At 43.9% G+C, this 11,070-nt stretch overlaps 1 protein-coding gene across 1 annotated transcript; it reads right to left on the bottom strand.

Moving 5' to 3' along the window:
- Nucleotides 1–1,679: 1,679 nt before the first annotated feature.
- Nucleotides 1,680–2,711, bottom strand: LOC138672401 (olfactory receptor 56A4-like). The gene has a single exon (XM_069760339.1). The coding sequence runs from the start codon at nt 2,600–2,602 to the stop codon at nt 1,784–1,786; it is 819 nt and encodes a 272-aa protein (XP_069616440.1). The 5' UTR covers nt 2,603–2,711; the 3' UTR covers nt 1,680–1,783.
- Nucleotides 2,712–11,070: the final 8,359 nt, after the last annotated feature.

Genomic DNA, 11,070 nt, shown 5'->3' with positions numbered 1-11,070 from the left:
GTCCTGTGACATCGAGCTTCTCTTCTGCTTCTCTCAGTTTTTCACTGATCATTGAGAGCATTAGGGAGAGCGGCTCGTCGGTACATGACTAAGTGTGAAAATCACATATGTCCTGGGGGGGCGCCAAAATGTATTCTTGCCCCAGGTGCCAGAAACCCTAGATACGCCTCTGGGTTTACTTCTCTCTTCAGGAAGTGGGGGTGGTTTACATTTGTCTTCAGGAAGTGGGGGTGGTTTATGTCTCTCTTCAGGAAGTGGGAAAGAGGGGGTGGTTTACGTATCTGTTCAGGAAGTGGAGGTGGTATATGTCTGTCTTCAGGAAGTGGAGGTGGTTTACGTGTCTCTTCAGTAAGTGGAGGTGGTTTACGTGTCTCTTCAGGAAGTGGAGGTGGTTTACGTGTCTCTTCAGGAAGTGGAGGTGGTTTACGTGTCTTTTCAGGAAGTGGAGGTGGTTTACGTGTCTCTTCAGTAAGTGGGGGTGGTTTACGTGTCTCTTCAGGAAGTGGGGGTGGTTTACATTTGTCTTCAGGAAGAGGGGGTGGTTTATGTCTCTCTTCATGAAGTGGGAAAGTGGAGGTGGTTTACGTATCTGTTCAGGAAGTGGGGGTGGATTATGTCTCTCTTCAGGAAGTGGGGGTGGATTATGTCTCTCTTCAGGAAGTGGGGGTGGATTATGTCTCTCGTCAGGAAGTGGGGGTGGTTTACGTGTCTCTTCAGGAAGTGGGGGTGGTTTACGTGTCTCTTCAGGAAGTGGGGGTGGTTTACATTTGTCTTCAGGAAGAGGGGGTGGTTTATATCTCTCTTCATGAAGTGGGAAAGTGGAGGTGGTTTACGTATCTGTTCAGGAAGTGGGGGTGGATTATGTCTCTCTTCAGGAAGTGGGGGTGGATTATGTCTCTCTTCAGGAAGTGGGGGTGGTTTATGTCTGTCTTCAGGAAGTGGGAAAGAGGGGGTGGTTTACGTACCTGTCCAGGGAGTGGAGGTGGTTTATGTCTCTCTTCAGGAAGTGGGGGTGGTTTATGTCTCTCTTCAGGAAGTGGGGGTGGATTATGTCTCTCTTCAGGAAGTGGGGGTGGTTTATGTCTGTCTTCAGGAAGTGGGAAAGAGGGGGTGGTTTACGTACCTGTCCAGGGAGTGGAGGTGGTTTATGTCTCTCTTCAGGAAGTGGGGGTGGTTTATGTCTCTCTTCAGGAAGTGGGGGTGGATTATGTCTCTCTTCAGGAAGTGGGGGTGGTTTATGTCTGTCTTCAGGAAGTGGGAAAGAGGGGGTGGTTTACGTACATGTCCAGGGAGTGGAGGTGGTTTATGTCTCTCTTCAGGAAGTGGGGGTGGTTTACGTGTCTCTTCAGGAAGTGGGGGTGGTTTACGTCTCTCTTCAGGAAGTGGGGGTGGTTTATGTCTATAAGAATTTTGATCAGGTCTGACTCTCTATAGGAATTGCTGACAGATTTTATTTCTCTGTTCCTACTCTTCTGTCTACTAAAGCTCGCACAGGCATAGCATAGACATAGTCTTTAATTTAAGAGCCGGATGAACACACACTGAATGTAAGGGGAAAATTGGTGTATGAAAATAAGAACAGTTCCTAGACATTTTAGACATGTATGTGCACCAAAAGCTGTTGTAACTTGTGGGAGTTGAAGGCAGCAAAAAACAAGCTTTACGTTGATTTTGGGTAAAATGATGGGCTTATTTTCACATATGTTTTTTAAATCAATAGTAAATGTTTTTATGCTTCTTGTCCTTCTCTACATCTTCTTCCATAAGAGTGGTGGATTTGTCCTCAAGGCTGAATTTTAATCTTCCTAATAGTTCTGTGTAGAGCATATCGGATCTCCTTGGTAAGCACACCGTACACCACTGGATTCAAAGCTGGAGGCAGAAGGTGATGGAGAAGAGAAAGGACAACATGCACTTGTCGGGGGATCTCCTGGACTGCTCGATTAGATACTATAGTGGTTGCGATTGTGATATAGAACATTAACATAACGATGAAGTGAGTGCCGCAGGTACGGAAAGCTTTGGAGGCAGCGCTGAATGAACGAGCCACCACCACTGTTCGTAGGATGACAAAATATGATATGATGATGAGCAGTACATCACTGCCACCCACCACAATGAAGACTACCAGGCCGTAGATGCTGCTGGAAGTATTGTCACTGCAGGCCAGCTTTTCTATAGACATGTTCTCACAATAACAATGAAATATTTCTCGGTTGGAGCAATAATCCAGATTTACCGCTAGCAGAGGCATGGGCAAAGCAACGGCCATGTTTCTGACCAAAATGAAGACACAAGCTTTGGCCACAAATTGTCCTGTGATGATAGAAGAATAGTGAAGAGGATCACAGATGGCCACATAGCGGTCATAAGCCATGAACAGGAGTATGGAAGATTCTGAAGCTGACCACATGATGGAGAAGAACATTTGGCTAAAGCAAGCGCTGGCAGTCACAGTGGCAGAGTTTGTCCAAAGCATAAAAAGAATCTTGGGAGTGGCGACCGTACTGAGACAAATATCAATCACAGAGAGCATTCCCAGAAAGTAGTACATGGGATGATGGAGTCTGGGCTCAATGACAATCACCACAAAGATCATCATATTGGATATCAAGGCAACCAAAAGGAAGAATAGGAGAAGGCCAGAGATGTCCCAGGTGTGCACTTCCGGAAAACAGATGAAGATGAACTCCAGAGTTGAGGTTTTGGTGCCATTCGTCTCATTCGTGCTATTTGTGTAATTCACCATTAACGGGCCACCTGGAAGAAATCACATCTTAGGATTAAACTTTAACGTTTCAAGTATTGGGGATACAGAACAAATGGTCTATAAGTACGATGAGCGATAATACCATGATATTATCCAACATCCCACCCAGTTCATCTCCGTGTGCGCCCAGACTATGGGATTGAGGAAAGAAAGAAACTGGCATGAAAGCAGGTTATTGTCTAAAAACTATAAAGTCTTATATGGGCTGTACCCCCAGGAAAGATTGATTCAATGCTCCACTGCTTACTGGGTCCCCATTGGTCTCTACATGTTTGTGTCACGACTCTGTTGTCGGGTGTTCCAGGACCTGGGGCTCCTTCCCTGTCCCTAACACTAGAGGGCGCTCTAGCTTGCCGTGTTCCCAGGATTACTTGTGATGGTGAAGACGCCAGGGCTATGTACACCATGTTCCAAATTATTATGTAAATGATATTTTTCTAGGATTTTCCTAAATGGTCGGTGCAAATGACAAATGACCATCGGTCTAATAAAAGTCATCACCCATTAGAGTATACATTAAATTAAATTTACTGAATGGGAAACCACTGGGTAAATCTGACAGGGAGAAGGACTTGGGGATCCTAGTTAATGATAAACTTACCTGGAGCAGCCAGTGCCAGGCAGCAGCTGCCAAGGCAAACAGGATCATGGGGTGCATTAAAAGAGGTCTGGATACACATGATGAGAGCATTATACTGCCTCTGTACAAATCCCTAGTTAGACCGCACATGGAGTACTGTGTCCAGTTTTGGGCACCGGTGCTCAGGAAGGATATAATGGAACTAGAGAGAGTACAAAGGAGGGCAACAAAATTAATAAAGGGGATGGGAGAACTACAATACCCAGATAGATTAGCGAAATTAGGATTATTTAGTCTAGAAAAAAGACGACTGAGGGGCGATCTAATAACCATGTATAAGTATATAAGGGGACAATACAAATATCTCGCTGAGGATCTGTTTATACCAGGGAAGGTGACGGGCACAAGGGGGCATTCTTTGCGTCTGGAGGAGAGAAGGTTTTTCCACCAACATAGAAGAGGATTCTTTACTGTTAGGGCAGTGAGAATCTGGAATTGCTTGCCTGAGGAGGTGGTGATGGCGAACTCAGTCGAGGGGTTCAAGAGAGGCCTGGATGTCTTCCTGGAGCAGAACAATATTGTATCATACAATTAGGTTCTGTAGAAGGACGTAGATCTGGGGATTTATTATGATGGAATATAGGCTGAACTGGATGGACAAATGTCTTTTTTCGGCCTTACTAACTATGTTACTATGTTACTATGTTACTATGTTACTATGTTACTATGTAATTGAAGAAACCTCCCAATGATAACAGTATAATCTCCAAAATGAATAAAACCCCACAATGCACTGTTCCAAATTATTAGGCCCAGTAGAATTTCTAACCATTTGATGTAAAGAACTGAAAAGTCTCATTTGTGGAATTTGCAGCATTAGGAGGTCACATTCACTGAACAAAAAAGCTATTTAACTCCAAAACCTCCTAACAGCCAAGTTACATGTAACATAGGAGCCTTCTTTGATTTCACCTTCACAATTCTTGCCTCCATTGATCTTGTGAGTTTTCGGAGAGTTTCTGCTTGTATTTCTTCCCTCCCAGAGCCGCTGTTTTGATGTGATCGGCCTCCCACCCTCATAGATCTTTGGCTTGATGATCCTCCAAAGGTTCTCTATAGGGTTGAGGTCAGGGGAAGATGGCGGCCGCACCATGAGTTTATCTCCTTTTATGCCCATAGCAGCCAATGACTCAGAGGTTTCTTTGCAGCATGAGATGGGGCATTGTCAGCATGAAGATGATTTTGCTCCTGAAGGCACGTTTCTGCTTTTAGACCATGGAAGAAAGTTGTCAGTCAGAAACTCTAGATACTTTGCAGAGGCCATTTTCACACCTTTAGGAACTTTAAAGGCCCCTACCAGCTGTTTCCTCATGATTCCGGCCCAAAACATGACTCCTCCACCTCCTTGATGACATTGCAGCCTTGTTGGGACATGGTGGCCATTCACCTCGACACTTATCAGTAAACAAGACTGTTTGAAAATTTGTCTTCATGTACGTCTGGGCCCACTGCAACAGTTTCTGCTTGTAAACACTGTTTAGGGGTGGCCGAATAGTAGGTTTATGCACCACAGCAAGCCTTTGAAGGACCCTACACCTTGAGGTTCGAGGGACTCCAGAGGCACCAGCAGCTTCAAATTACTGTTTGCTGCTTTGTAATGGTATTTTGGCAGTTGCTCTCTTAATCCAATGAATTTGTCTGGCAGAAACCTTCCTCATTATGCCTTTATCTGCATGAACTGTGTCTGTGCTCTGTTACAGTCACAAATCTCTTCACAGTATGATGATCACTCTCAAGTTTTCGTGAAATATCTAATGTTTTCATACCTTGTCCAAGGCATTGCACTATTTAACGCTTTTCGGCAGCAGAGAGATCCTTTTTATTTCTCATATTGCTTGAAACCTGTGGCCTGCTTAATAATGTGGAACATTATTTTTAAGTAGTTTTCCTTTAATTAGAATCACCTGGAAAACTAATTATCACATGTGTTTAAGATTGATTTCAGTGATCCATTGAGCCCTTAGACACAATACCGTATACGAGTTTATTTGAAAAACAAAGCAATTAAATCTTTATGACACTTAAATCCAATTTGCATAATAATTTGGAACACAGTGTACTTTGCCTTAGCTCCTGAATCCATCCTCCGTCTGTACACTTCCCCCACCCAGGTAAGAGGTGAGTAGTATACCATAGCAGACCAACCAGACTAACAAGGAAATATGAATAGGGATAAAGGAAAATATCAATCATACAAATATACTCACACAAACAACAGAGAAATGCACCAGAAAGTGGAGGATGGGGTTAAGCCAAAGTAGGAGAAAAGGAATTAGTACATGCCCAAAACCTAGCAACAGTCACAGATAAATCCACAAAATGTCTTCTCCTATAATAACCACCAACAACCTCCAGCCACGCAGCATGAGCTAATTCTGACAATGAGTGCTAGCCAGGATCCAGATTATATAGGAGATGGGAGGGGCCATCAGTGAACAGCTGAGAGCCTTAAGGCAGGAAAGCTTCCAGGAGCTCTCAACAGAGCAGATTAACCCCTGCACTGCTAAAATATATCTGCACCATTTAATAAAAAGGTGAAGTGCAGGAGTAGGAGGAATCAGATGCTGCTGTCTTCTGGCTTCTCTCTGTCGCGGTAAATCTGTGACAGTTTGTCCGGTTTCGACACTTCGGCACCGAAAGATAAACTAGAGACCAGCAGGAACTTAGCTGTAAAGTGAGTGGGAATTGATCAGTGACGGTAATTAATTAATTACTTCATTTTCCTAAGTCAGGTCTAGTCATTTGCCAAAAATTGGTCCTTGAAGGCAAAATCCTTTTTCATGAAAAATTCTCTCTTTAATGCACTGATGATCATGAGTGAGTCTCATCTACCCAGAAATGTCATTTTTTCTTATCGATGGTGATTTCTGTTGTGAGGGTTTGGCAGTAGGGAGAACATTATGTGCCTGTCTTCGTTGTTTGTCCCCTTGATGTTGTACAATAACAAATAACATCGTGGTACCGTGTTAGGCTGGTTTCACACTTGCGTTTCAAAACGCATGCGTTTAAAAAAAAACGCATGGTGAAAAAACGCATGTAAACGCGTGCAAACGCTGCGTTTTTTGACGCATACGTTTTTGCATGTGGTGAAAAAAACGTGGCGTTTTGACGCGTTTACATGCGTTTTTTCATGCGTTTGCGTTTTTTAAACACATGCTGAGAAATGTGTGACAGCTGCCAATCATCAAAATAAAGTAAAAAACCCACTATAAACAGAAATAGTTAGGGTTAGGGGTAGGGTTAGGGGTAGGGATCATAACCCTAACCCTAAAGGGATCCTAACCCTACCCCTAACCTTAAGCCTAAAGGGATCCTAACCCTAACCCTAAAGGGTTAGGGTTAGGGTTAGGGGTAGGGTTAGGATCCCTTTAGGGTTAGGGGTAGGGTTAGGGTTAGGATCCCTTTAGGGTTAGGGGTAGGGTTAGGGATAGGGTTAGGATCCCTTTAGGGTTAGGGTTAGGATCCCTTTAGGGTTAGGGGTAGAGTTAGGGTTAGGATCCCTTTAGGGTTAGGGTTAGGGGTAGGGTTAGGGGTAGGGTTAGGGATAGGGTTAGGATCCCTTTAGGGTTAGGGTTAGGGTTAGGATCCCTTTGGGGTTAGGGTTAGGGTTAGGATCCCTTTATCACCTTTATGGTGGGGGGTGGCATATCAGTGTGTTTTCTGTTTTTTTTTTAATAATGCATGCATTTTTAATGCAAACAAACGCATGTGCTTAAAAACGCATGCGTTTACATAGACATCAATAGGTTTTTTTGCCGCAAAAAAACGCATGCGTTTTTTTGCGGCAAAAAAAACGCCGCAAAAATTACTACATGTTGCATTTCTGCAAATGAACGCATGCAGAAAAAAAACGCATGCGTTAATAAACGCGACCAAACGCGTATACAAAAAAACGCATGCGTTTTTAATGTTAAAGATAGGGAAAAAAACGCATGCTGCAGATGAAAATGCAAGTGTGAAACCAGCCTTAGCCAGAAAAATTGGATGTGAATACTTTTTTGCCTAATGATGACAAAAGTATTCTTGGAGCGATACGTTTATTGTCTAACCAGAAAATGATAGATGTTTGCAGCTTTCAGAGCACAGCGGCTCCTTCTTCAGGCTGAATTACAGATGAATTAATAAGAAAAAGGTAGAACATTTAAGAGATATTACAGCAGGACATCGTTCATGAGGTGGAGGGTGAGGCCTCCTAAAGATAAGACAAGGAAAGCAAATTAGGCATTTTGTTACAGATGGAGAGGCGGTGGGAACGATGTTCTTAGTGATCCAGAGTCCGTCTGGTGGAGGTGTGAACTGTGTCCACGTAGTGAGGCATAAATCCAGGTGTTACATTGAGTCCTAGTGTCAAAGAATTGACCATCTTTATCATTTCGAATTCCCAAATGTTTCTCTCTCTGTCGTTCTTAAAATGACCTTTTAGTACTAAGACTTTTCGTTCCACCTTACCGTGTCCAGGTCCAGAGAGATGTTTTCCCGCAGGCGTCCATCTCATTCCTGATTGTGTGTCCGTGTGGATTCATCCCTGTTTGTAGCTTTTCATGGTTTCTTCAGGAGACCTCCAGGCCACCTCGTACATTGTGTCTTGTCACCACATTGGAGGATGTACATGAGAAGAAACCCATGACCTTGTAGTCCTGATTTGTGTTTGTGGGTAATATGTGGTGACAAGTTTTGCATTTTTTATTGTTATATGGGTAACAATAAAATAATGTCCTGCTGTAATATCCCTTACATGTTCTGCCTTTTTCTTATTAATTCACCTGTACTCCTGCCTCGAGAAGGAGTCGCTGTGCTCTGAAAGCTGCAAACATCTATTCATTTTCTGGTCAGCCAATAAAGGTATCGCTCCGAGAATACTTTTGTCATCAGAAAAGTATTCACATCATCTTGATGTCAGAATAATCAACATTTTTGGATTCTTTTTACTAGAAAATCTGCAAAGCCGAACCCTGCAGCCTTCAGACTAAGATAAGCAACCCTTATATTACCAATGAATATAAAGTCTCATCACAACCACCACTGAGAAAATCTTGACAAATGTGACGTGATTTCATGTCTCAAGAGACAGTCAGTGGTTGAGCCTTCAATGTTGTGTCGGGGCGAATTCACGTCCTGCGGCTTTAGTAAAGGCAGAAATGGAACCCCACAAAATGTCCTAATAAAAGTGGGTCAACTTGAGGTAAGAGGAAGCAGTGATACCCCTGAAGAGCCCTTGCGGGATGTGACCATAGTGAGGTAGTGAGGAAAGACTGCCATCTGCTGGCTGGGCATAATCAGGTGGAACTAATTTGTACAAGAAGAATTGCAGGGGAAGCAGCTTCGGGTGTTGGATTCGGTCAGGTGACTCGCGGGAAAGAATTCTGGGATTTAAACACCGCGTGCAGGTTTAGCGCAAATAGAGAGACAGGAGCAAACGAGGACCAAGGATGGCACTGAGGCCAGTGTGACAAGCCTCAGCGGGAAGTCTACCCCACCAGGGCGCCGATCACCCCCTGACAAGGTTCAGACCACTCTCAAGAAGACCTAGAGCTCCAACTGCGCCGGTCAAGGCCAGGACTTGCTCTCTACACTGGTCAAAATCCAGAGGCTTGCAGGGCCGGCATCATCACCCGACATTCCCGGGCAAGTGTCAGGGCTCTGAGCAACCGGGTGTGCGGGGGTTGTGGGGTGTTGGGGGGGGGGCAGTTCTGTATAGAACATTATATGTGGCCCATTATTCTTTTGAAGAATTATATGGACCCATTTTACTGTATGGAGCATTATATGGGGCTCATTATTCTGTATGGAGCATTATATGGGGCTTACTCTGTATGGATCAATATATGGGGCTAATTATACTGTATGCAGCATTATATGGAGCCATTTTTCTGTACGGGGTATTATATGTGGCTCATTTTACTGTATGGAGCAATATATGGGGCTCATTATTCTATATAGAGCAATATATGGGGCCATTATTCTGTATGGGGTACTATATGAAGCCCATTGTGTTTGGAGCAATATGTAGGGCCCATTATTCTGTATGGAACAATATATGGGGTTCATTTTACTGTAGGATTATATGGGGCCATTATTCTGTATGGAGCATTATATGGGGCTTGTTATTCTGTATGGGGCAACAGATGGAATGAATAATATTGTATCTAAGACTATGTGGTGCTCATAATACTGTATGGAGGACTATGTGGTACCAATAATACTGTATGGAGGACTATGTGGTGCCCATAATACTATGTGGAGAACTATGTGTTGTCCATAATACTGTATGGAGGACTATGTGTTGCCCATAATACTGTATGGAGGACTATGTGTTGCCCATAATACTGTATAGAAGACTATGGGGTGCCAATAATAACGCATAGATGACTGTGGTGTGAATAATACTGTATGGAGGACTATGTGGTGCTCATAATTCTGTATTGAGGACTATGAGGTGCTCATAATACTGTATGGAGGACTATGTGTTGCCCATAATACTGTATGGAGGACTATGTGGTACCCATAATACTGTATGGAGAACTATGTGGTGCCCATAATACTGTGTGGAGAACTATGTGGTGCCCATAATACTGTGTGGAAGACTGCGTGGTACCCATAATACTCTATGGAGGACTATGTATTGCCCATAATACTGTATGGAGGACTATATGATGCCCATAATACTGTATGGAGGACTATGTGTTGCCCATAATACTGTACGGAGAACTATGTGGTGCCCATAATTGTTATGTTAACCAATTCAGTAACACAATGGACATAGCGGTCAGAACACATACAGTGATCTGACAAACACCCAAAATTAAAGAACGAGCTCTGAGACGTGGGAACTCTGCAGACCGCAATCCCTGATCCTATCAAACCACACTAAAGGTAGCCGTGGAGCGCTCCTGACCAGAACCTAGTCGCCTCGTCACAGCCTGAGAAACTAGCTATTCCTGAAGATAGAAAAATAAGCCTACCTTGCCTCAGAGAAATTCCCCAAAGGAAAAGGCAGCCCCCCACATATAATGACTGTGAGTAAGATGAAAACACAAACATAGAGATGAAACAGATTTAGCAAAGTGAGGCCCGACTAGCTGAATAGAACGAGGATAGGGAAGATAACTTTGCGGTCAGCACAAAAACCTATAAATAACCACGCAGAGGGGACAAAAAGACCCTCCGCACCGACTAACGGTACGGAGGTCGTCCCTCTGCGTCTCAGAGCTTCCAGCAGGCGAGAAAAAACCAATAAAGCAAGCTGGACTGAAAAATAGCAACAAAATAACAAAAGCAAAACTTAGCTTTGCAGAGCAGCAGGCCACAGGAATGATCCAGGGAAAAAACCAGTCCAACACTGGAACATTGACAGGAAGCATGGATCAAAGCATCAGGTGGAGTTAAGTAGAGAAGAAGCTAACGAGCTCACCAGATCACCTGAGGGAGAAAACTCAGAAGCTGCAGTACCACTTTCCTCCACAAACGGAAGATCCCAGAGAGAATCAGCCGAAGTACCACTTGTGAGCACAGGAGTGAACTCTGCCACAGAATTCACAACAGTACCCCCCCCCTTGAGGAGGGGTCACCGAACCCTCACCAGAGCCCCCAGGCCGACCAGGATGAGCCACATGAAAGGCACGAACAAGATCGGGAGCATGGACATCAGAGGCAAAAACCC

This window comes from Ranitomeya imitator, chromosome 3 (genome assembly GCF_032444005.1).
Source record: "Ranitomeya imitator isolate aRanImi1 chromosome 3, aRanImi1.pri, whole genome shotgun sequence".
NCBI lineage: Eukaryota > Metazoa > Chordata > Amphibia > Anura > Dendrobatidae > Ranitomeya > Ranitomeya imitator.
Note: the sequence above shows the minus strand (reverse complement) of the source record. Positions and strands in the feature narration are given on the sequence as shown.

Coding starts and splice junctions, on each gene's coding strand:
- LOC138672401 (XM_069760339.1), bottom strand. CDS start 2,602: ATGATGATCTTTGTGGTGATTGTCATTGAGCCCAGACTCCATCATCCC.